At 41.8% G+C, this 26,862-nt stretch overlaps 1 protein-coding gene across 1 annotated transcript in view; it reads left to right on the plus strand.

Annotated features, from left to right (window-relative positions):
- Positions 1 to 26,862, plus strand: part of LOC135743924 (macrophage mannose receptor 1-like) — a 105,003-nt gene that overhangs the window by 41,544 nt on the left and 36,597 nt on the right. Inside the window, exons 14-19 of the mRNA XM_065261829.2 lie at positions 1,112 to 1,193; positions 1,317 to 1,461; positions 9,572 to 9,610; positions 11,909 to 12,072; positions 16,255 to 16,325; positions 26,232 to 26,332. Coding sequence (XP_065117901.1) covers positions 1,112 to 1,193; positions 1,317 to 1,461; positions 9,572 to 9,610; positions 11,909 to 12,072; positions 16,255 to 16,325; positions 26,232 to 26,332 — 602 coding nt within the window. The remainder of the gene's footprint in view (positions 1 to 1,111; positions 1,194 to 1,316; positions 1,462 to 9,571; positions 9,611 to 11,908; positions 12,073 to 16,254; positions 16,326 to 26,231; positions 26,333 to 26,862) is intronic.

Here is a 26,862-nt window from a genome sequence, read left to right on the forward strand (position 1 = left end):
GACAAAAATACTATCTAAAAATTCTTAAATTAAGATGCTTTTTCTTGATGAGCAAAATGACCTAAGTAAATAAGTCTAGTTTTAAGACAAATTAATATACAATTTAAGTGAAATTGTCCTTAAAACAAGGAAAATTATCTGCCCATGGGGTGAGAAAAAAATTGTGAAATAAGATTTATTTTTTCTTTAACACTTAATTCAAGTAAAATTTTCTCACCCCAATGGTGGTCAAAATACCATAAAAGCGCATGATTTTATGTAAATTAATATGAAAAAGTCACATCTGTGTTGGGGGCCCTGTCAAGATTCTTTTCATGGGGCCCAAAATCCTTAGCAGCGCCCCTGTCTGGAAGTACTGTGATAAATGATGAAGAAAATATTTTGATAAATGATGTTAAGCAACCAGTTGACGGTACCCATTAAATTCCATCATATTTTTTTATTCCTACTATGGAAGTCAATGGCCACTATCTGCTGTGTGTTTACCATCATTTCTCAAAATATCTTCTTTTGTGTTCATCAGAAAAAAGAGATTCATACAGGTTTAAAACAACATGAGGATGAGTAAATGATGACAGAATTTTCATTTTAAGGTGAACAAATAATTATACTTTTTTACCTTGTTTTTGCCTGGTTGACAAAAATAAACATTAATAAAATTCTGTCTTTCCCATCAACAATGCCTCATAACTTGCAGACACTGTGTCCTTACAACACTCTAGTGGCCACTTTGTGTAGCGTACTACAGAGTAATTCATGACTCTTAAAATGCAACAGAATACAAGAAATCCCTTCTGAATTAAAAAAAAAAATTCCCTGAGGGAGGACCTTGGGACCTCACTTCACTTTTTTGCCTAGGGCCCCCGAATATCTTGAAACGCCCCTGTGCTCAATACACTCAAGTAGTCACAGAAGATTTTAGAGATTTCTGTCTTTCCCGTCTCTCCACACTCAAGTAGACAGAACTTTAGTCTTATGTGACAAATATGAAGTATATGCCCTCTGAGTGAAGAAACAACCCTGCTTGCAACTCACAAGATGGGAAATACATAATGCAGACCATTAGCAAAGAGAGAAGAATTACAGTTTTGTCACATGATATTTTTTTCAGGTTTTACACATCAGAACGAGTGTGGATCGGCTTCACTTCATTGGACAGTAATTCTGGTTTTGTGTGGTCAGATCAAACTCCTGTGAGTGATTTCTCATTATTTTCTGTCTATTTGTGTTGATTCGTTAAGGCTTTACCTTCTAATATTATTTTACATTTGCATCATGTTCTTCTGTCAGTGATTGTGTGTTTATTTCTGTTTTAGTCCGATTATCAGAACTGGGACTATGGTGAACCAAACAACGTCAACAATAATGAGAACTGTGCTGAATTTGGCACTAGTTATAACCGCAGGTGGAATGATCGTGATTGTGATACTTATTTAGACTGGATCTGTCAGATTCCAATAGGTACACATTCAGATATAAGCAAGTATATACAGTACAGAGTTAACAAAAAATGTGTTAGTGAATGAATGTTTTGATGAATATTTAGATTTATTACATGGCTATCTGGAATTTGTGATTCTGATTGGTCAGCCACAACATTTTGAAGTTGGTACATTGTATAAAAATTCTTTGCAGCCTTAAATTTACAAGTCTTCTTTCAACTACATTTTATAAGTTATAACAACTCATCTCCAGTCAAGATAAATAATAGTACAGTAAGTTAAAATGACTTAAAATCTGAGTTGATTTAACTAAAATAAAATTTTAAGGCAGCAAAGAATTTTCTGTAGGCTAATCTCCTGTTATAAAACGGTTAGTTTCAGTCCTAAATTCTGATCTTTATGATAAAACACAGCTGTGACCGCTGCTCCCAGTGGTTTTGTGTATCACTGCACACAGCACACAATGTAAAGATTATGTAAAAAAAACATAATGAGACATTTCTAAATCTGGTTATCTTAATCGGACGGGATTAGTTTTACATAGGGAGGTGGGGTAAAGCAATTTTCTCAATTTCTGAGAGCTTCTCAGTGATTTTAGTCCCTACCGAATGCTCCATGTCAGTAAAGATTACGGCGACTTTTACCTTCTGTAAAAAGGTCCGGAGAAATTACCTGAGATAATACTAATCCAGTGCGAATAGCTGTAAAAATGCAGATACATTTTTGTAATTTCTGTTATTTTGCGGGTTTCTTTCTAGGCAGAAAAAAGTTCTAGGCATAAAAACAAGTCAGGGGCAAGTCAGTTCATGAATACAACTACACAGACTTTCTAAAAAAAAGTCAAATTAACTTCTCAGAGGCACAGAACTGTTTCTGAAACTAAAATTAAACATAGTGTTTTGCGTTTTTCTCGTCTGTGTCATGTTGTTTGCACATGTGATATCAGGAAGCAAGATAATGTGCACATGACAACAAGAGAGGTGACGCGCTCCGTAATCAAACCTTTCACTTCTGAATGTTTTACTGAGATTTCTAATCCCGTCCGGATTGACCATCAATATTACAGACGCCCTGCTGAGAAATTACATTACGCCATCTACCCCTGTAAAACTAATCCTATAAACTATAAACAAATGAGTACTGTCTACTCCAGTAATTGGCGGTAGAAGGACGATGAGAACTCCACTGCTTCGCTCCCTTTGGTAGTCACTACCGAAAATCGCTTCCGAAAATTGCTCGTCATTTGAAGACTTTGGTTCCAAGACACAATAAATCCATTTTGACTCACTTCCGCTTTTTATACCAAGAAAGTGACAAGTTGAAAACCTCTATTTTCTATTACAATCTTTCACATAGCACCTTTAGGTTATAAAAACATAAAAAATTCTAATCCATAAATCGATTTTTAAAGATTTATTATAAAAACTGATTATTTATTCCACAAAATGCAATAAACCCATGACGTTTGTTTTTCAAAATGCTATAAATCTATTGAATAAATATATAATTGTGCATTCATCTTCGTAACGATAGTTATCACCAAGGAAGCAGTCACAGGAAATGTTAACACAAATTTATTAAAACACAGGAATAACACTCAGGGAACAGGAACAAACACAAATGTCCAGATGACGGTAATGGTTATCGAAGGACTACGGTGGTGAGCGGGTGCTGGTGATTGCTGGTGCCGTTGGTGGAGTGGGTCTGTGGTAATAATCCAAGAGGTGAAGACCGGAACATCCAACACGAAGACGTCACACGAAACAATCCACATGGTATACAATACTGTCCAAAACAATACTGAGACCAACATTGAACAAGGATCTGGCAGGGAACAGAGAGCAGAGTGAGTATATATGGAGAGCATGTAATGATGAGCAGCTGGAGTGAGACAATCAACACAGGTGAAAGGAATCGTTATAACGAGCACATGACATCACAGGTGAGTAAACACCATACACAAGACACGGAGGAAACAGTGTGTTTGCCTACCGTGACAGTAGCCCCCCCAGGACATCACCTGACGTTCCTAGCCTGCTGTGCCTGTTGATGGTAATCATCAATGAGGGTGTGATCCAGTTTGTCCCGAGCAGGTACCCAACCCTCTCCTCTGGACCGTAACCTTCCCAGTCCACCAAGTACTGAAATCCGTGTCCCCTCTGCCTAGAATCCAGAATACGGTTGACCGAATAGGTTGGTTCCCCTGCTACAAGACGAGGCGGGGGGGGGGGACCGGGACAGGCGGGTTAAGTTGTGAACAAAAATTTTTTGAAATGTGAAACGCAGGATGAATTCTCCTGTACGCAGGAGGGAGGTTAAGGCGAACTGTCACCGGGTTAATGATTTTGGCCACAGCAAATGGGCCAATAAATTTGGGAGCAAGCTTATTCGAGACAGAACACATTGGAATGTTCTGAGTAGAAAGCCATTTTGACCGACGACGTATACGGGAGGCTTAGACCGGAGACGATCGGCTTTAGCCTTGGTGCGCGCCCCCACCCAGAGTAGAGCTTCGCGAGCTCTAGTCCAGGTGCGGTGACACCTCTGGACATAGGCGTGAGCGGAGAGAACCGCAATCTCGGATTCCAGACTGGGAAAATTAGGTGGCTGGTAACCTAGACTACATTCAAAAGGAGATAGGCCCGTAGATGACACTGGCAACGGATTGTGTGCGTACTCCACCATAGAGAGATATTGGCTCCAGGACAAAGGTTTCTTGGACGCCAAAGCAACACTCTTTCCACATCTTGGTTGGCTCGCTCGGTTTGACCATTGCTCTGGGGATGAAACCTGGCGGACAGACTAACGGTCGCTCCTAACAATTTGCAAAATTCTCTCCAAAATTTGGACACGAACTGGGGACCACGTCTGTCGGAAGGCCATGTAAATGGATAATGTGATCTATGACAGTGACCGCTGTCTCAATTCAATTCAATTCAATTTTATTTATATAGTGTCACAAAAGTCAATTGTTTCAAAGCAGCTTTACATAAATAGAAGCAGTGAAAAGCACAGAAAAACGACAGATAGCACAACAAAATACATGATAGCATAAGCAGTTAAATTTTCTGCGGCTATGACTCAATATTATAAGCGAACGTATTACTAAAGTAACGTCTAGAAGAGGAAGCTAAGTAAAGCCCAAAAAGGCTGCCTCCCCGGGAGAAAAACCCCCTAGGAGAAGAAAAAAACACCGGGCTTTTATCCGAGGAAAATAAGTCCTAGGAGGGAAAAACCCTTGGGAGAACGGATAAGGAGATTTAGCGGAGATTAAGCGGGTTCTGCCGGTGATCGTTGGTCAGGCATCAGCTGGGCATCAGGTTGAAGGACGGCCAGTAGATCAGAGGTGTGCCGACTTTCACATCTACCGGGACTGGGTCTGTTTGTCTCGTTGTCCTCGGGGTCGAGGACGAGACAGGGAGAGAAAAACAAAATCGTATTAGCGTAGCGGCCGTTCATATGTATGAAGTGTCACACAGTGATGTGGTTTAACTCAGCTTAGTTCCAGACAGACTAACTATTGCGGCATAATTATATTATCCACAGTTGAGGATTTAGCAAATGATAGTATATATGGTAAATAAGGGTCACCTTCCGATCTTTAAGAGAAAATTAAACCTGACGACCCGTTTGACTAAGGCCTAAAGCCCCACTGTCGTCGTTATGCAGGTTCAGTGGCAAACGGGTCTATATTGTATACCATTTACAAGACCACGAGAAAACGCCAAACATCGCAACCCGACCATACGTGCTAACCCGTTTGACTAAGGCTGGAGGCCCCACTGTCGTCGTTAATGCAGGTTCAGTGGCAAACGGGTCTGTATGGCATGCTATTCACAAGACTTATGATAGCGCCAAAATCGCAACCCGACCATACGTGCCGACCCGTTTGACTAAGGCTGGAGGCCCCACTGTCGTCGTTAATGCAGGTTCAGTGGCAAACGGGTCTGTATGGCATACTATTCACAAGACACACGAAAGCACCAAAATCGCAACCCAACCATACGTGTCAAACCGTTTGACTAAGGCCGGAAGCCCCACTGTCGTCGTTAATGCAGGTTCAGTGGCAAACGGTGGCAAACTATTTAATGCAATTCATTTTTAAGTGTTCAAGCAGAAAAGGTTTTTATTTATTTATTTGGTTGGTCTGTGTTATGACCGTGAGTGCTTTGTTCCGTAAAAATAACTATTGCGAGTTAAGTACCTTTACTAGCCAAGGAGGCATTACCCCTTCTAAGGCTGTTAAAACCTTCGATTCGACTTCCCATCTGAGCGCGGAGATGAATAGAGTAAAATTCGCTCGGGAGTAGAAGTGCGATCGTAACACTCAAAAAGTCGAGACAAAGCATCGGGTTTGATGTTTTTGATACCCGGACGGTATGAAAGTAAAATCGAAATGTCCGAAAAATAGAGCTCACCGAGCCTGCCTTGAGTTAAGTCTTTTGGCAGTTTTAATGTATTCGAGGTTCTTGTGGTAGGTCCCAACGATAAAAGGTACACCCGAACCTTCTAACCAGTGACGCCATTTCTCCAATGCCAGTTTGACTGCCAATAACTCTCTGTTACCAATGTCATAATTACTTTCCGCCGGAGATAAACGATGAGACAAAAATGCGCAGGGATGAACCTTTCCATCTGAAGGTGTGCGCTGGGAAAGAACTGCTCCTACCCCCACCTCTGACGCATCGACCTCCACTACGCACTGACGTGTGTGATCAGGGGAAACAAGAATGGGAGCTGAAACAAAGCAGCTTTTGATTTTGGCAAACGCAGCCTCGGCTGCATCTGACCACCTGAACGTAGTACTAGGGGAGGTCAAGGCAGTCAGAGGAGTGGCTAGTTGGCTGAAATTGGGAATGAAACACCTGTAAAAATGGGCCTTGCGAGAATCTGGGGATGGCCAATTCACCACAGCCTTAACCTTATCAGGATCCATGCGGACACCCTCAGTCAAAATGATGTGGCCTAGGAAAGAAACAAACTGTGCATGAAAAATGCATTTTTCCACCTTGACAAAAAGACCTTTCTCTAGCAACCGCAGAAGCACTCGTCCTACGTGTTGCACATGTTCCTGGAGAGACGAAGAAAAAAATCAATATGTCATCCAGGTAGACATACATGAACTGATCTACCATGTCTCGCAACACATCATTAACGAGTGCTCGGAAGACCGCAGGCGAGTTTGTTAACCCGAAAGGCATTACGCAGTACTCAAAATGGCCTCTAGGGGTGTTAAAAGTGGTTTTCCATTCATCCCCCTCCCTGATGCCGACCAAATGATAAGCATTACGTAAGTCGAGCGCGAAGGGAGCAATCTGATGAGTAAGTGACGTGAGAGGAATCTGGAGCTTGTGTGCGATGGTGTGATCGATGAAGCTCCCCTCGGCTCAAGAATCCAGAAGTGCGTGGCAGTCGTGAGAACGGGTGGACCACCGTAGTTTCACCAGTAGGAGCGTCGAGGTAGATGAGGTCTTTTTGGCAGAGATCCTGCCCGATAGTAGCCTCAGGTTTACTATTGGGCTTGGTCTTTTACCGGGCCTGATGGATATGATGCCCGGCGCTGCTGCAGTATAGACACAAACCCAGGGACCTCCGCTGGAGCTGTTCCTCCCGGGAAAGCCGAGCTTGACCCACCTGCATGGGCTCGAGATCATTGAGGGGGCTGGCCGCACCACTGTTGCTGGGTAGACGAGAATCCAGTCTGATGGGTAATGGTGCAGTAGCCCTCCGGCGTGCTGCCTGGGTAAGTTGCGCATCAACCCTGATGGCGAGGTCAATCAATGCGTTCAGAGAGTTAGGAAGGTCCGCAACGTGGATAACTTGTTGGATGCGGTCAGCCAGCCCATGCAGGAAATGATCCCACTGCGCTTCTTCGTTCCACCTGCACTCCGCCGCCAGGGTACAAAACTCAATAGCATAGTCATATATGGATCTTTCCTTCTGGCGGAGTTCGGAGAGGAGTCTCGCGGCTTCTCTCCCGGCAATGGAGCGATCAAACACCCTCTTCATCTCCTCTGACAGTGAGGGGAAAGAAGAGCAACAGTCGTTAGAGTTCTCCCACACCGCCGTCCCCCAGAGGGCAGCCTTTCCACGAATGCCACCTTCGTCTGTTCGCTGGAAAATGTCCTCGGTTGCAGGGCGAAATGGGGAGAACAGTGAAAAAGGAATGTACGACAGAACCTCGGCTCATCCGCATATTTCTCCGGGATGGGAAGACGTGGTTCCAACTGGAAAGCACCCTCTGGTGAAGTAGATGTAGCTGGAGGTGTGGGAGGCGCAGTGGGAGGTTGTATATGTTGCACGTGTAGGGTCAGCTCGGACACCTTCGTCACCATTACTTGGACCGCTCGACCCATCTCCTCTATAACTTTGTCCTGGCAGTCCATCCTTAGAACTGCCCGCTGGAGAAACTCTTCAAGAGGAGATGGGGAGTGATTTCCTGCTGCTTCCATTTATGGCCAGATCCTTCTGTAACTATAGTTATCACCAAGGAAGCAGTCGCAGGAAATGTTAACACAAATTTATTAAAACACAGGAATAACACACAGGGAACAGGAACAAACACAAATGTCCAGATGATGGTAATGGTGATCGAAGGACTACAGTGGTGAGCGGGTGCTGGTGATTGCTGGTGGAGTGGGTCTGTGGTAATAATCCAAGAGGTGAAGACCGGAACATCCAACACGAAGACGACACACTAAACAATCCACACGCTATACAATACAGTCCAAAACAATACTGAGACCGACAGTGAACAAGGATCTGGCACGGAACAGAGAGCAGAGTGAGTATATATGGAGAGCATGTAATGATGAGCAGCTGGAGTGAGACAATCAACACAGTTGAAGGGAATCGGGAAAACGAGCACATGATATCACAGGTGAGTAAACACCATACACAAGACAAAGAGGAAACAGTGTGTTTGCCTACCGTGACAATCTTTGCCATGTTATATTCATTTAGTTGACAAGTGGTATACACGGATTAATAAAATAATCATTAATGGCATTAATCAAAACACAAAATAATGTAAAGTTTTTCATAAGATCCTCTGAGGTTAATGTATTAGCATTTCAGAAGCTTGATGCTGTTGGGAGAACAAGCAACAGCCGGCATTTTTCAGTCTCCTAGCCCAAGTGCCTCTCGCATAAATTATTAGATGTTGATGGCTTACATTTCTTTCCAGTCACCGAAAACCACCACAGGTTTATCAGTGCCATCATTAGTATTTATAAGTATTATTTTGTTTTTGTTTGTTTGTTGATCAGGAAGTACAAGATGAGGAAAACTAAGATTCCGTGTGTATTCCGCGCCACCATTGTTGTTTACAATGTGTGGAATGGTGAGCTGTGATTTGTTGAGCAGATTTATTGCATTCTGCAGAAAAGGAGGAGTGGCGTTTATTGCGTTTTGGAAAAAAAGGGAGAATAGATGACAGAATAACACGGTGGATATTGTATTTTGCATGAAATTTAGAATTTACTTTTAATTACTGACCTAATACAATACTGATTTTGGCAGTAACTCATTTTTTTTAAATGCCATTTATCGCGTTTTGGAACCAAACTCTTAATTTGCATAAAGTTAAACTTTTCTTAACTTTCCCCTGTCGCTGGACACACCCATCCGGTTGCCAATGGTCACTTTAACATGTGAGATCGCTCTGCTACTGCTAGTCACTGGCCGTCTGAATGGGGCGTTACCGGTCACAGTCAGTCAGGGAATAATTGTTCCAACAGAAGGAAGACTTTGTATTTTTTGCTTAAATATTTGTATGATGTGGTAACTGTTTTATAAAAGTTTTAAGGTGCACAGCCTCGAGTACCTTATTGTTGACATAACAATGTGATTATAAAATATTTACGTCCAGTAATGCATTAATTTGGCTAGTAGCTGTATAATAAGTGGGATAATGTGTTGTTATTTCAGGACAAACACCTTCAGATTGTACGTTTTGATTTCCCTGCGTTAGTTTTGTGATAATCTTTTCAGTCACTTTGGATAAAAGCATCTGCATGTACATTATCCTTTACTTAACAAACCTCTTTCAGATTCAGGGAAGGATTTTGAAACACCACTCCAGAAAAATATTAACTTTGTATAAAATTTTATTAAATATTTTTTTACAGGCATAACTCCAAAATCCCCACCGACATCAGTCATTAAAGGTAAAGATTCCCATACTGTGTTATACAACAGCATTCATCTGTTTCTCGTGTTGCTCAACTTTTGATCTATACGTAGCTCTCTAGTAGATTCATGTTTTAATGTGAGTTTCTGTGATATGGAGTGATACATCTTTAATCTAAACATTGTCCATATAACCTAATCTAACAGTTTACTAAAGAACTAAAAAACATTGAAGCATTTCAAGCTTGCAATTTCATGATCAAACATGTTAAAACTTATGAATCTTTTAAAGATTATGATTTTAAAATCATCAGTGCACAAACTTTAAGCAGCACTCTTAAAAATAAACACAGAAGAATCATATCTGGCTGTACCGTCGAGTTGTTAAAGGGGTCATGATGTGAGAAATCAAGATTTCCATCAAACTGAAAGTTTGCCACCAGGGGGAGATTTATAAAGACAATATAAGAGAGTTTTTTTTCCATTTATGTATATTTATCTTGAGAGCACCCAATTGATTATCTTTATCTTTTTTTCTTGAAAAAGTCTTTCACCCTTTTTTTACTCACCCCCCATGTAGCAATCCTCACTTATGGAGAACAATTGTTCTATCCTAGACATTTTTGCATATGAAGAGTTCAGATGCAAAACCCGCTTAAGTGCATCTGGTATGATTTTTTGTTAATTAGCATTTTTATCAGACTCTTAGTGGATTCTGTCTAAAAAACTGTATTTCTGAATGGCCTGAGGGTGGAATTTAGCGAATTTGATGCAAAAGTATTTGATGAACATTTACTTATTAATGGGTCTGGCTGGTTTAGCAGCTTTTACATCTGAACTCTTCATATATCAACAACATCAGTTGCGGATTAAGGCATGGGTGGCAGCCGCCCAGGGTGGTATTTAGCTAGGGGGTGGCACGAGGCGCTTGCAATAAAAAAATTAAATATGCAGAAGGGAGTTTTACCGCTCGTTTCATGTCACCATGCTGTCAGTTAACCTGTTTGGGATTAGGAGCATGTACCTTGCTGCCCGGACTCCAGAGGCGGTGTGTGCAGCGGTGTGTGCAGCGCTGCACAGAGCGATCAGCGTATGACATAAAGTTACAGCGAAAGCACGTCGAGAACAATGATTCTATATATATTAAATATAGGCTTATGCTATTTATTTGGTTAACTTTCAAAGTTTGATATATGTGCGTAATGATGTAGAGCGGCAAGAAAAAGTATGTCTCCATTTGTAGATTGAATTTCTAGAGTCTTTGAAATAACTTGGTAACTCTTTCCAGCTTTATGTAAAGCAACAATTCTTGATCATAGCTCCTCTGAAAGCTCTTTTTGGCGAGACATGGCTCACATAAGCGTGTTCTTGTGCAGAGCAAACTCCAAATGTCTGAGGGTTTTATCAATCAAAGTAGCTTTAGTCCACACCTCCAAATGTATTATCTTAACCAGACTCCAGGTGTGCTTAAACCTGACTACAATTAGCCTTTTTGAGGTCATTAACATACTTTTTCCACAATCACTATGAGGTTTTTTGGTTGTTCTCAATAAAGACATGGAAGATCAGAATTGTTGAGTAATTATTTTTTAGAAACATTATGTTTGTCAACACTCTTTACTTAGATGAAAATCAAAACACATTTTATAACAAATTTATTCAGAAAACTATCAAACTTAAAAAGGTTCACATACTTTTTCCTGCCACTGCACGTGTGGATATGGGGATAATTCAACCAAAAATCATAATTTCATTTATCAGTTGTGTAAGACACATATGCACATTTACGAGCCCTTAAAAAGAACACCTCAGTCTGTTTGCAATCATAAAATTAACCCTGTAATTCCTGGGCAGATTTCTTATGATGATGTAATTGATGACTTTCCATCAATAAATGTAAGAAAAGTCAGGCTTAAGGAAGTTTGGTCTTTAGTGCTAAGAATTCAATGAAAAACTATTTATTTGCTTGTTTGCTTAAAAATAAATATTTTTTTGTGTTGTAAAATATCTTTAAACAACTGGGTGGTGGTGGGGGTGCTGAAAGGGGGTTCACCCAGTGTGCCACACAGGACCGCCACTGAACAATATTATTATTTGTATTAATATTTGCTGCCCCCCCCCCTCCAATGCTGTTGTGGCCCATATGTTGAAAACTTCTCTATAGCATTGCTGTAAAGAACCCTTAGTCTACTAAACTTCTCCATAAATTATAATAGCTATTATATTATAATGTTGTATTATTGAAGTCACGTATGTTGAACAGAAGCTTTTCAGAAATGTTTTGCAGCTATAGATCAAATAAATGAAAATGTTGTCCCATTATCTTCTCACTATAGAATATAACAAGACATCTGATGGCTGGATTCAGTACAATGGCAGTCAGTATTTCATCAATCTTGATTTTTGCCCTATGGAAGAAGCTCGTGAATTCTGTAAGAAGAATCATGCTGATCTTGTTGTCGTCACTGGTAATACTGAGAGGAGATTCATATGGAAGCAGGTAAAATAAAATACTGACAATGTTTTCTAGTTTGACTTGTACTCTGCTCCTAAATGCTTTAAATTAAAATGCATGCTGGTGGATGACATCATAGTGTCATGCAGGTACGAGGCAGAGCTCATATCTGCAGCAGTATGTACAGTCAGCTCAATAAATATTGGTGAGCTCAGCAGCAAAAAAAATCCTGAATGTCCATGCTATGGTTTACTGCACACAAAGACGACGAAGGACAACAGGAAACAAAAACATAGAAATCTTTAATGATGACGATGATACACAGCAAACACAGGACGAGATCTGGAGCACATGAGGGAAATATATTCAAAGACTAACAATAAGGGAACAGGTGAGGACTGTGATACTGATTACAAGACACAGGTGAAAATGATAACAAAATCCTAACCGTACATCCCCCCCACCGTAACCAAAACAACACCGAAGTGGGGGGGGAATGAAGACAACCAAAAAGTCAATACACAGAAGGTGACGACGATGGGAGGAGCCAGGGATCTTGGTAGTCCAGAGACCAGCCAGAGGGAAGCCCCAGTGTGGAGTCGCTGGCGAAAGGAGTCAGGATGGTGGATTGCTTTCCCCACACTGGGATGGACGACGGGGAGTGATGCTGGGTGGAGCCGAGCGGTCAGAGAGCCCCGGGGAGCTGAGGATCTTGAGGGCCGGGGAGGAGCCGGGGAGGAGCCGGGGAGGAGCCGGTGGGTCACTGCGGCAGAGCCAGAGTGAAGGAACCCCCAGGTGATGTCTAATGGTTGAAGGAGCCCAAGCAAGCTGGTGGGACGAAGGGAGGGATGGCACCAGGACGACAAGAGTCCAGAGGGGAGGGCGGGACAAAGAGAACCAGGGCGGAGCCAGAGGGAGCCTGGTGGAGCTGGTGGAGAGAGACGGGACCTGACGGAGAGGGTGGAGGAGAGACCCGAGGCAAAGCAACTGGATCGGAGGACCCTGGACGGGACCAGCAGGGATGAGGGGGAGAATAAAAGTCAATTGCACAGTCCAGGAACAGGTGTATGTTCACCCTATGCTACTTCCACTAAGACTCCCACGACAATCTACCTTGTTGCCGGCTCATGCACGTGGTCAGGACAGGGGGCTTCTGGGTTGCCGGCGACGCTGGGCTCAGGGGTTCGCTCTGGCTCGCATGTGGCTGTTCCGGGCTCAGGCTCTGCTACACTGGGTGATGACAGGCCAGTTTCTGTAGTGATGTCCAGTTACTGAATGAATCGTTCTTTTGAAGCGGTTCTTTTCAGTGAACATGTTACATCAGTACACCTAATCGGACTGAATCATTTAAAAAGTTTGTGTCTCAAGACAGCAATGATCCACATGTTACTCACTTTCAGATGTGCTCGACAGTCATTCCGATTCTAAATAAGATAGAGTATTCTGTATCTAGACTCGTAGGAGCTCTCCCCAACAGTACACTGACAGAACGAGACCTGGTGAACTTTGTTGATACTGAGCATGCACAGCAAACATACTCCAGAGTCACCGATACACTGAATACACAAATCAAGAACGGTTTCTATCGGACGCATCCGACTTGATGAGCCGTTAATACTGCGCATGCGTTACTGAACAGCACGATACAGCAATTCTTGAGTCAGGAACAGATTACTGCATTATGGAATCACCAGTTCACCGATTTGAGAAGAATTTCTATCGGACACGTCCGAAGAACTAATCAAAAAACTGTGGATGCTGAGCATGCGTGAGCCAAACGGTACGGACATCAGTGAGTTGCTAATACTATAGCCTACATGTATGAACTGAGATGATTGACAGACATAAAGGAAGTTTATTTAATATAACCATAAAACTTACGGGAAATATGCATGGTACAGCTAACTATATTAAACAGGGTTTTGACTAAAATGTGTTTGTTAGGTGCATACGTGCAGATTATATTTTAAGTTGTTATGAGCTTGTTCCTGATTTCTGTTAAATGTTTTTGAATGTGCTTTAGTTGGACAACTAAATAATAATAAATCAACCATGCATGACTTACCGTGAACATTTTTTTATGTGTTTTACCCTCCTGGGTGATAGAATTAGATGTGAATGATGTCATTAAGTAAAGTACGTAAAAGAACAGGTGAATCTGTTTTTTTAACCAGTTCTTTGAAACGAACTGTCTGAAAGAACTGATTCACAAAAAAGAGTCGGACTTCCCATTGCTAAGTTTCTGTCTTGGGAGTGGGGATGGTGACAGTCTCCGAGATGGTGGTTGAGTCACAGCAAGCAGGCACCCACAAAGGCAGCGAAGTTTCCCTGAGGACCGTCTGCTGGTAGGCATGCCTGACACATATCATTCAGGCTCGCACTATTAAAAAACAAAGAGCGAGACATCCTGATAATATGTCCGACATGCCACCCTAACAAAATCTCTGTTGTGCAAAACCAGCAGACGTCCCTCTGCTCCAAGATGAGGAAAAGGACGGCGGAGATGTCTATGGGGGAAACGGGAAACGAAAAATAATAATAAAACTTGTGAACGATAAACAACAAACTCTAAATGGGAACAAACAGTAAACGAGACGACGGCAAAACTTTTTGGTCAGATCTTATAAAGATAGAATTGCTGCAGTAAATATTTTGCATAACCTATTTGAATACCTGCATCAAAAAGTCACATATTTTTTACATTCGCAAATCAGTATGTGCATCTATGCAATGAGAGTTGCATTTGTGGACAATATTTTTGACAAATATTTTTTTTACAAATATTTTTCTAGCACAAACACAAGTACAAAACTACAAGTGCTTGAATCTACTGCTTCAAGTTTCAAACACTCTTTTTCGGATCTGAGATAAATGGTGCGAAAGTATTTGTAGGCTACGGCGAGCACTGTTCAGCACTGCCCACCAGGTGGCACCTGACACTCACTAAAGCACAGTTTATTAATTACCACCAACGTTTCAGTGAGGTAAATTGCCTTTATCAAGGTAATATATTTTTACCAAGTGGAGAACAATATACTGTAAATATGAGTGCTAATTATACACAGGTGAAGGTAATTACATCCAATATTCCAATGATTCATTAGTAGACAAAATATGAAGTATTTCATTTAAATAAGATACCAAATAATGTAACTGTTTTATTGCTGCTGAAACACCAAGGGGACTCTTCAATACACTTAAACGTGCGCTGGAACCCGGAAGCAGAGACCGCTAGCAGCGTCGTCACAAAACCAACAGCTGCAGAGCATGGTAGAAGAATCTTCAGGCGATATGAGAGATATACACATAAACATCGGTTCCAAAGAACAGAAACTAAATGAAAACGCCTGCTGGCCTCCGTTTTATACCCGGATTCCCGGGCGGAGTCATGATATGTAAATTCCATTCAATTTTCATTGGTCCATTTCTTAGAGTGGTCTCCCATGGTCAAACCCGTAGTGTCAATTCATCGACACAATGTTGAGTGAGTGACAGAGTGCTTCTGTCTTCTGTTACATCACCAAAAAACACCAGCGACCCAGTGCCTTAGGAAAGCATACATGGAAATGGAAAACGCACTGCCTGAACACTATTTTACTGAAGGTGTTGTCTGCCCATATCATGAGGTGTTCATAGCCTTCTCCATCACTTTTATTCTCATACATATTAGCTTTATTTCTCCAAAAAAGGACTTTATATCTTCTCTTTATTGTTTTGATTGTCTTCATTTGTCTGGCCATTGTAAAGAGGTTTTTCTTTATCATGGAGAGGATAATGCCATCATCCACCATTGGTATCTTATATGAAAGTCCAGGATTTATGTTGTTGCTGAGCTCACCAGTGCATTTTTACCAAATATTTCTCCTGTCTGACTAATGGATTTGTTATGATTTTGAAACTTAAATATGGTCTGGTGAAGATCCATTTACAGTTCCATTTGCTTTGTTTGGCCATTTGATATATGACTGCCAGGAACTTTATTTGTGGCCACATCTTGCATCTAATAAAGATGTCCAGATGATTCTCACCATTGATGTCCTTTGAAAAGACAGCCACTAGGCCTCTCTTTGACACATGAGTATGCAGGATGTCCATCAGGGTGTTTATTCCTGGGGCCAGCATATGTTTTGGAAGTTAGATGATTAGATTGATTATTGTTTTATTTTAAACACTTAAGTCTTTTATTCACAAGCATTTGAGGATGACTAAACTGATGCTGTTTCATAGATATCTAGAAGTGGAGGATCACAAACTCAGTACTACATCGGGATGACTGTAGAGTTGGACAAATCATTTAGGTGAGTATGGAAGACTACAACATGGGGTGGATGCTAAACTAAGACCGAATAAACAAACCATTTAAACTTTAAAGGAATAGTCTATCCATTTTCCATATTAAACTATGTTATTACCTTAACTAAGAAGAGTTGATACATACCTCTGTCATCTTAGTGCGTGCACATAAGCGCTGGGGCTCGCTGCGACGCTTCGATAGCATTTAGCTTAGCCCTATTCATTCAATGGTACCAAACAGAGATAAAGTTAGAAGTGACCAAACACATCAACGTTTATACGAGCAAGTATACATATGGATACATATATTGATACCAACCTTGTTTACCCTCATAAATATGTCCGTGTAAAATAAGGTGACCAGATCTTTTAAATAAAAACCGGGGACATTTCCTAGTTCAATGGTCAAAGCATCATTAAAATCCCATTTGTTATTATCTATAAATTAAATAACAGGGACAAAACCTTTTTTGAATGTTTTCGTCTTTTTATTGTTGTGGATTTGATTTCTGTCAATCTAATTGTTATGGTAGTGTAAAGAGCCACCCATTGGCACAACAATGAATACCAGTGGCGTGGGTTTTTGTGTTCTTTTCTTATGTAACCGTTCCCATGTGAAGGAAAATCAGCTCTGCGTTGTGTGTGTGACTTCCTTGACTGGTCTTTGGCTGGCTCTTTATTTTCTGAACAAATGAAGACTTAAGATTAGAAAGCATGTATTGTGTGGCTTCTCAAAAATGTCCTCTTTGGCTCTGTGAGCCTCATCTCAATGTAGCTTAGCATCAACTGAGCTAACAGTACGTTCACACGAGGCGTAAGGGTTACCGCTTCCCATTCACTTTTAATGGGTGACGTCATGCGTTGCCGAACTGAAATGTGGATGCGTCAGCGCCGCTTCACTGCCATTGCTTGCAGCAGAAGTTGAACATTTCTCAGCTTTTCAGGCGTCAACGCGTGTCAGCCAATCAGATTGCCTTATGCAAATAATCTAGGCAGTGCCAGCCAATTACGTTTATGGAAGACGGGAGCATGTGTTGCGTCCACTGTGATTGGCCATGCTTCAGACAAGCCTTCCGTCAAGCGTTAACGTTTTCGCCCCGTGTGAATGTACCATAAGAGATGATGCGCCTCTTAAAGTTAAGCATCTCTTAAAGGGGCAGTACACTTCATTACAAATCATATAGAAAACTCCAAAAATATACCAGCATTATTAAATTAAAAAAAAAGAAAATACAATGAAATCAAACAATATATTCAAAATAAGAGAATCAGACTTATTAATAAAAAGGAAAGATTTTGAGTGAAAAAAAATGTCAATTTTGCACTTGTTACACTTACTTAGCGCTTCTATACGAATGATTAAATGTATTAGGTTTCAATTTATTTCTTTGATGTCTGTGTTTAAATTATATTGTATAATAATAAAAAAAATAAAAGTATATCTGACTCCTGATGGTGATCACAATTTATATTTATCATTGATATATTTTCATTATCTTAATTATTTGGAATTAATTACATTTACATAGAAAATAAGCTGTACACTGTAAAAAGATTCCATAGAAATTACAGTGTTACTGGCAGCTGGTTGCCAGTGTCACGAGTGAAGCTCCTGCTTCGCTCCTCGATCGCCACCAGAGGGAGCCATCCCCTGTGTATTAGTTTCATTCGGACTTCATTTCCCATAAGCCCACATACCTGAACTGATTTCACTTGCACCTGATACTCATCACTCTGCCTATTTAAGCCTCTCAGTACTGATTCTCTTTGCGAAGTCTTGATTTGCCCCGGCATAATTTCTGAGCGTTATTTTCTGTGCGTTATTTTCTGTCTGATATCCCGTGCCTGTTTTGGAGGTTTATTGATCCTTTTGATTGTTTGCTTCCTGTCCTGATATCTGCCTGTGTGTTGACTATTGTGATTGTTTGCTGCCTGCCCTGATATCTGCCTGTTTATTGACGACAAGATTGCCTTAACCATATATATGTTTGCTGGTGTTGGGCCCTGCCTGTATGACAATGTGTGAAATAAAAGTTTGCAAATGGATCCTCAGCCTACTGGTGCTTTGTTACAGAAGAGTACGCCACAAAGCGATCCAGCAACTGTCTCTCAACTCACCACGGAGTTGTCGGTTCAAGCTCACCAGCTAGCTACACAACAACAACAACTCGGACACCCTAGCACCGTGACCGAGGAGTTGGTAAGGACTTTAAGTCTACAGATCACTCCGTCTGCAGCGATGACTGCTTCGCCAAGCGGTAGTGCTCATTCAGCATCAGCTACTGTGAACCCTCGATTAGCCTTTTTCTGAGAAGTTCAACGGTGACCCAGCAAAATGTAAGGGCTTCTTGTTACAATGCTCTCTCAACAACCTGGTTTATACCCCACGCACGTCAGCCGAAACACCTTTGTGTGCAACCTACTCATGGATAAATCTTTTGACTGGGCTACTGCCGTTTGGAAGGACGACCGCTCTGCTTTTCTGACGTTTGAGGTTTTCTTGGCCAAATTTCGAGAGGTGTTTGAGCATACTTCCGGAGGAGAAAGTGCAGGTGAACGTCTCATTACCATTATTCAGGGTGATTGCATAGCTGCAGATTATGCTTTGGAATTTCGCACACTCGCTGCTCAGACCGGGTGGCCCAAAGACCCTTTAAAACGAATGTATCGACGCGGATTAAACCACAAATTGCAAGCGGAATTGGCCTGCCGCGACGAATGGAGAGACCTAGCAGCATTCATTGATTTATCCATCCAGATAGATGACCTAATCTGGTCCCGCGCCATTACACTCAGCCCAGTTTCTTTCCGACACCCCCCGAACCCATCTGGGTTTTACACATCTCACTCAGGAGGAGAGAGAATGGAGGATTAAGAACAATCTGTGCCTTTATTGTGGAAAGCCTGGACACATTCTGTCTACCTGTCCCACCAGACCGCCCTCTCGCAAAACCACCATGGTGAGTGCATAGTGAGTCCCAGTTCAAATTGTCACTGATGAAGGATTAATCTCTACCTCTGCTTTAATTGATTCTGGAGCTGCAGGAAACTTAATGTCCCAAAGTTTTGCTCACTGTCATAATCTACAATTAACACCATGCCCATCTCATGGATAAATATGTTGAGGAAGAACTAGCTAAGGGATTCACCTGTCACTGCGTCTCTCCTGCTTCATCTAGCTTTTTCTTTGTGAAGAAGAAGGATGGAACTTTCCGACCATGCATCGATTATCGAGCTCTCAATGACATGATGGTGAAGTTCAGGTATCCACTACCACTCGTTCTAGCAGCCTTAGAGCAATTACATAAGGCCAAATACTTCACCAAGCTTGACTTACAATGTGCCTACAACCTCATTCGTATCAAGGAGGGAGATGAGTGGAAAACTGCCTTTTCTACTAAGTCAGGTCACTATGAGTACTTTGTGATGCCTTTCTGTCAGTCTATCTCTCTTCCAGTCATTCATCAATGATGTGTTCCGAGACATGTTTGACCGATGGGTCATCACCTACATCGATGACATCTTAATCTACTCCAGTAACCTTGAAGAACATAACCAACATGTAAGAGCAGTATTAAAATGTCTCTTTCAATACCAACTGTACGCCAAAGTGGAAAAGTGTGAGTTTTATCAGACGTCAACATCATATCTAGGATTAATCGTATCATCTGATGGAGTAGCAATGGATGAATCCAAAGTTAAAGCTGTACTCGATTGGCCCAGACCTCAAACTCTTAAGGAACTACAAAGCTTCCTGGGATTTGCTAATTTCTACAGACGTTTCATTAGTAGTTTCAGTATTGTAGCAGCCCCTCTCACTGCCATGACCAAACGCTCAACCTCCCATCTCTTTTGGTCTCCTCAAACTCTAGATGCCTTTCAGGAATTAAAGGAAAGATTCACTTCAGCACCCATTCTCCATCATCCCAATCCCAACCTACCCTTCATTGTTGAGATAGATCCTTCCAACATCGGTATTGGTGCCATTCTCTCACAACGACACGGATCTCCTGCAAAAATGCACACTTGCGCTTTTATCTCCAGCAAACTCTCGGCTGCAGAACACAATTACGATGTGGGCGACCGAGAATTACTGGGCATGAAGGCCGCTTTCAAAGAATGGAGGCACTGGTTAGAAGGGGCCTGAAATCCTTTTACAGTTCTCACTGATCACAAGAATCTGAAGTATCTCCGCATCGCTAAGAGAATGAACCCCCAACAGGCCAGATGGTCAATGTTTTTTACCCGCTTCAACTTTTCAGTCACGTATATACCAGGATCAAAGAACACTAAGGCTGACACATTGTCTCGCTGCTATGATGACTCTGACCCGCCCAACCCTCCCAGAAACATCATCTCATTCTTTCTCCCATCCAGTGGGATATCATGACAGAAATCAACCAGTCTAACGCTCAATCTCCACCACCAGCTCAATGTCCCCACAACAAAACCTTCGTAAACGAACCTCTCCATGAAAAGCTCATGGAATTGATTCACTCATCACCCAGCACAGGTCACCCATGTATTACAGGCACCCTTAGTATACTGGAGGAGAAATTCTGGTGGTCCTCCATGTCTAAGGACACCGTCACTTCCGTCAATAACTGCCACACCTGCAACACATCCAAATCCTCCCATCAACAACCTGCCGGAGTACTGCAGCCTCTCCCCATTCCACAACGCCCCTGGTCACACATAGCAATAGATTTTGTTACTGATCTCCCTAAGTCCAACAATCACACTTTCTTACAGTGGTGGACAGATTTTCTAAAGCCTGTCGGCTCATTCCCTTACCCAAACTCCCCACAGCCTTTGAGACTGCTGAAACCTTATGCAACTGGGTCTTTAGATTTTATGGATTACCCGAGGACATGGTATCCGACCGAGGTCCTCAGTTTACCTCTAAGGTATGGTCTGCCTTTTTTAAACAGTTAAATGTCAATATCCGTCTCACGTCAGGATATCACCAACAATCCAATGGGCAAACAGAAAAAATGAACCAGGAACTCACTCATTTTCTCCGCTCATATTCCAACCAGAACCAACAGGACTGGTCAGATATGTAATGTGGGCCGAATATGCACAGAACTCACTAATCAAATCTTCTACTGGGTTAACTATTTTAAGTGTATACTAGGATTTCAACCTCCCTTCTTTTCTTGGTCGAATGAACACACTAATCTACCCGCTATTAATGACTGGTTTCAAAGAAGTGAAGAAATCTGGGAACAACCACATCACCATCTTCAACAAGCCGTCAGGAGACAAAAGTTTCAAGCTGATCACCACCGCAGAGCCAATCCTGGGTACAAGCCCGGACAATGGGTCTGGCTTTCCACCAGAGACCTGCATCTTAAGCTACCCTGCAAGAAACTCAGTCCTAGGTATGTGGGTCCTTTCAAAATCTCTAAACAAATAACTCCTGTATCATTTCGTTTAAATTTGCCTCCCACTTATCGCATCTCTCCTACTTTTCATGTTTCTCTGCTGAAACCCGCTGTTGGTCAGAGGGAGGAGCAGGAGGAGACAACCACTGGGCAGGATCCTCAGCCCCTGCACATAGATAGTTAGGAGGCTTATCTGGTCCGTGACCTTCTCGATTACAGACGTCGGGTAACAGATTACAATATCTGGTCGATTGGAAACGGTATGGTCCCGAGGAACAATCTTGGGTGGAGGTCAGAGATATCCTCGACCCTTCACTCGTCACGTAGTTTCATTGAGGCAATCCTGGGAAGCTGGCCCCTCGACCTCGTGGTAGACCCCGGCGTCATCTGCCTCCTCGCTTCGGGAGCTGCTCGCGGGGGGGTTCTGTCACGAGTGAAGCTCCTGCTTCGCTCCTCGATCGCCACCAGAGGGAGCCATCCCCTGTTTAGTAGTTTCATTCGGATTTAATTTCAATTCAATTCAATTTTATTTATATAGCGCTTTTCACAATTGTTAATTGTTTCAAAGCAGCTTTACATGCATAGATGTAGGGAAAAACACAGAATAATCTATAGATAATATAAGAAGACAACAGCGGCTAAGAATAAACCGTACAAGCGAGTGTAGTAATAATGTAACGTATACAGTAAAGTGCTAAGACTCTCCCAGGGATGGAAACACCCCTAGGAGAAAAACCCTGTGGGAAAACTCCTAGGAGGACAAAAACCCTTGAGAGAGATTAATATTTTTATATATATATATTAGGAAATGGGTAAGCGGATTAAACTGGTTCAGCCGGTGCTCGTTGGTTGCGTTGGTCGGCTGGGCATCATGTTGAAAGACAGCCAGTAGATCAGTGGTGTGATGGCCTTCACAGCAGCAAGAACTGGGTCTGTTTGTCTCATTGTCCTCGGGGTCGAGACAGGGAGAGAAAAACAGAATTAAATTAGCGTAGGGGCCGTTCGCATGTAATGCAAGTGTCATACAGTATTGTGGTTAAAAATCCGTTTCAGACAGGCTTACTATTGCGGCATAAGTATATTACCCAGATGAGTTATGTGAATGCTTTGTTCTGGACAGATACATTTACTTGACATTTTATGTGAATGCTTTTTTGAAGAAGAATGTCTTAAGTTTAGACTTAAAGTGATCGACGGTGTCTGATTCTCAAAATTTTTTTGGTAAATCATTCCAGAGCTTAGGGGCTAGATATGAAAAGGGGGGGGGGGGGGTTGTGGGATTTCTCTGTCCATGCTTTCAGTAGAGGCATTACTCCTAATCTACACCTTCTCCAGTATATTAACTTAAACACTGAAAACATAATAAAAAGACTTTTTTTAAAATGAATAAACGTTAACAATTTACTTTGCCAGGCAGGTTACACTTAAACATGCTTTAATCCTTCATGGCATAGATTCAACAAGGTACTTGAAACATTCCTCAGAGATTTTGGTCCGTATTGACATGATAACATCACTCAGTTGCTGCAGATTTGCCGGATGCACATCCATGATGCGTATCTCCCGTTCCACAACATCCAAAGGTGCTCTACTGGATTAAGATCTGGTGACTGTGGAGACCATTTGAGTACAGTGAACTCATTGTCATGTTCAAGAAACCAGTCTAAGATCATTCGCACTTCTTTATGACATGGCGCGTTATCCTGCTGGAAGTAGCCATCAGAAGATGGGTACACTGTGGTCATAAAGGGATGGACATCGTCAGCAACAATACTCAGGTAGGCTGTGGCGTTGACACAATGCTCAATTGGTACTAATGGGCCCAAAGTGTGCCAAGAAAATATCCCCCACACCATTACACCACCAGCAGTAGCCTGAACCGTTGATACATGGCAGGATGGATCCATGCTTTCATGTTGTTGACGCCCAAGACACAAATGGTCATTGCAAAAGAGGCTGGTTGTTCACACAGCTCTGTGTCTAAGCACATTAATAGAGAAGCGAAGGGAAGGAAAAGATGTGATAGAAAAAAAGTGTACAAGCAATAGGGATAACCGCACCCTGGAGAGGATTGTGAGAGGAGATTCACAAAGAGTGGACTGCAGCTGGACTACTATGCACAGACGTATGCAAGACATGGGCTTCAGCTGTCGCCATCCTTGTGTCAAGCCACTGTTGAACAACAGACAGAGTAAGAAGCATCTCGCTTCTGGAATGCTGCTGAGTGTTCCTAAGTTATGTTCTCTGATGAAAGTAAATTTTGCATTTCCTTTGGAAATCAGTAGTAGTAAGACTGGGGGTTAGTGGGTAGGTTAGGGATCAGAAAATTTCCTGTATTTTCAAATCCCAATGTTGACATGTATGACTTCAGCTGATTTCATGGCATTGTAAAATTTAACATAAGTGGTTAGTACCTTGAACCCGATAACCTTGACTATTTGCATATCTTATGATAACTTGATGACGCTTTCTCACGTCTCTTAGTAAATTCTTCATTGTTAAAGCAGTGGTGTGCAACCAAGTTATCAGTGTAGCTCGCAGTCCCCTCTACTGGGGATTTAAACACAGGCACAAATTAATTTAGTGATTCTCACATGGGCAACAATTGTGTAGTATGCCATACACAGGACACTAGTGTCAGGACGAGATGATGAAAACACAGAAGCAAGGATCCAATTGCAGATAACTCAAAGTTTAATAAAGACAAAATAATAGACAGAGAAAGCCAGGGAGAAAATACTGGAAACACACTCGGGAACTCAATCCACTGCTCTGCTGGTCACAAAGAGTCATGAAATAATCCAAAGCTCATTGCCGCAGAGAAGAGCTGAAGATAGAAGTCACATATGTGCACTGGAGATCGCGCGCCCAGCACGATGTAGGGAACCACCGATTCGAATCGGGGAGATGAGTGATGACAACCCGGCAGTACAGCCGGCTGAAGGCTGGACACCAAACGATCCGTCACAGTGCTACTGGACAGCAGGAATTACCAGTACTCTGGAGAGCGCACAGCATGTAGTCCGGTAGATACAGCAGGGCGGCGGAGAGGAGCTCACACAGTGCAACAGAGCCACGGCCACACACGAGGGACAGCAGGGCAAAAGACCGGCAGGGCAGAGAGAGGTATAATAATCCACAGAAGCGGAGAGGAGCGGAGGTGCTGATGTCCTAATAAGAGGTGAATGATAGAAAGCAGACAGAGCAGGCAGAGCAAAAATGACAAAAAATACAAAAAGGTCAAAAACTAAATAAATCCAACAAAGGCGGCGAACACGACATGACAAGACTGAATCAACATAACATTGACGAACTCGCAAGGAACAACTAAACACAGAGAGCTTAAATACCAAACGAATGGGGAGACAAATGAGAAACAGGTGATGTCGCAGGTGAATGAAATCAGTGCTGATGAGATCGCTCCGGTGGCAGAAGCGCACGTGAGAGCTGTCAAAACACAAAACACACAACACACACACACACACACACACAGAACAAAACAAAAGAAACAGAACAGTCGAAAAGACCAAAGTCATAACAACTAGAGGTCCTGCAATCTCTAGCACGCTGGAGAATCAGAGCAATGTGTGTTGTCCTGTTTCAGTTTCTTAGCACAGGGCAAGATAATTTTTGGATACTCTGTTAAAAACTGTGGTTATTTGAACAATAAGATTTGTCCTTTGGTTTAGTCAGTACTTGTGCATAGCATGCAGTTTCCTTAAGGAATTTACGATCATCCTGGTTTCGGATGAGGTTGAAGGGGGTTTTAATGGATGATAAGGAGAAATTCTGTGGACCACACTGCAAAAAATGACTTTCTTACTTAGTATTTTTGTCTTGTTTTCAATAGAAATATCTAAAAATTCTTAAATTAGGTTGTTTTGCTTATCAAGAAAAAACATCTTAAGTAAATAAGTCTAGTTTTAAGACAAATAATATACAATTTAAGTGAAATTGTCCTTAAAACAAGCAAAATTATCTGCCAATGGGGTGAGAAAAATTGTAAAATAAGATTTCTTTTTTCTTAAACACTTAATTCAAGAAAAAATTTCTCACCCCATTGGCAGATATTTTTGCTTGTTTTAAGCATAAATTCACTTAAATTGTATATTTTTTGTCTAAAAACTAGTTTTATTTTCTTAGGTCATTTTGCTCATCAAGAAAATACATCTTGATTTAAGAATTTTTAGAAATTTCTACTGAAAACAAGACAAAAATACTAAGTAAGAAAGTCATTTTTTGCAGTGCAATCAAAATGTCCTCTTCTTCTCCATAAAAGATGTCCGAGCAGCCTCTTATTTGATCGAACTGGACACCTGTTTGTGTTAACCTACCAAATCCAGTACAAATGTAGCAGTTGGGGAGATGTCTGAAATGCTTGTTATCAGCTGTTCCTACAGGTTATTGGCTGGTATTTTGACCCAGCATTTGGGTTGATGCGTCACGGGAGGGGTGCATTCATCCAACTGTCTGTGAAATTTGCAGGGCAAATAAAACATGTGACATTTTTTTGTCTGTTTGTAGTTGGGTGGACGGTTCACCTGTTGTATTCACTGCATGGGAAAAAAATGAACCAAATTTCGCCAACAATAATGAGAACTGTGTGGCCGTTTTGAAAAGCACAGGTAAGGACTTCTCATCACAGCTGTATATGATATAGCAAATAGATGAAGAACAACATCCACTAATGCTGAGGCAGCTATTCAGTCCTGCTCCAGAGACATCACATCTAGATTATAAGATGTTGATTCAGATTTTATTAGTGTTGAAGCTGACCTCATTTGCATTAATACATAAGTTTTACCATTAGGTTTAAAATTTCAGAAGCTTGTTATTGTACAGCAATATGTGACCCGTCACGGAAACCAGGGACTCAAGTCGGCAGCACAAGTTTCGAGAAAATGAGAAACAAAGTTTTTTTTTTCGAAATTTGTGATTTTCGTTTTATTGCAGAATCTGTTAGTTGAGATCACGAAGAAGCCTCTCCATGTTTGAGATAGCAGTTTTTGTATATTTAAAAGCGTACATTTTGCGGTTAAAATAGGCTTGTTTTTCCGGAGATTCTAGCGTGCAGCGGGGGGCGTCATTGTCTGTGTGTATATTTACATACTGTATAAGCTTGTGTTTTCGCCTCCGCCCCCAAAGGGAACAGCGT

Source organism: Paramisgurnus dabryanus, chromosome 2 (assembly GCF_030506205.2).
Source record: "Paramisgurnus dabryanus chromosome 2, PD_genome_1.1, whole genome shotgun sequence".
Lineage (NCBI taxonomy): Eukaryota > Metazoa > Chordata > Actinopteri > Cypriniformes > Cobitidae > Paramisgurnus > Paramisgurnus dabryanus.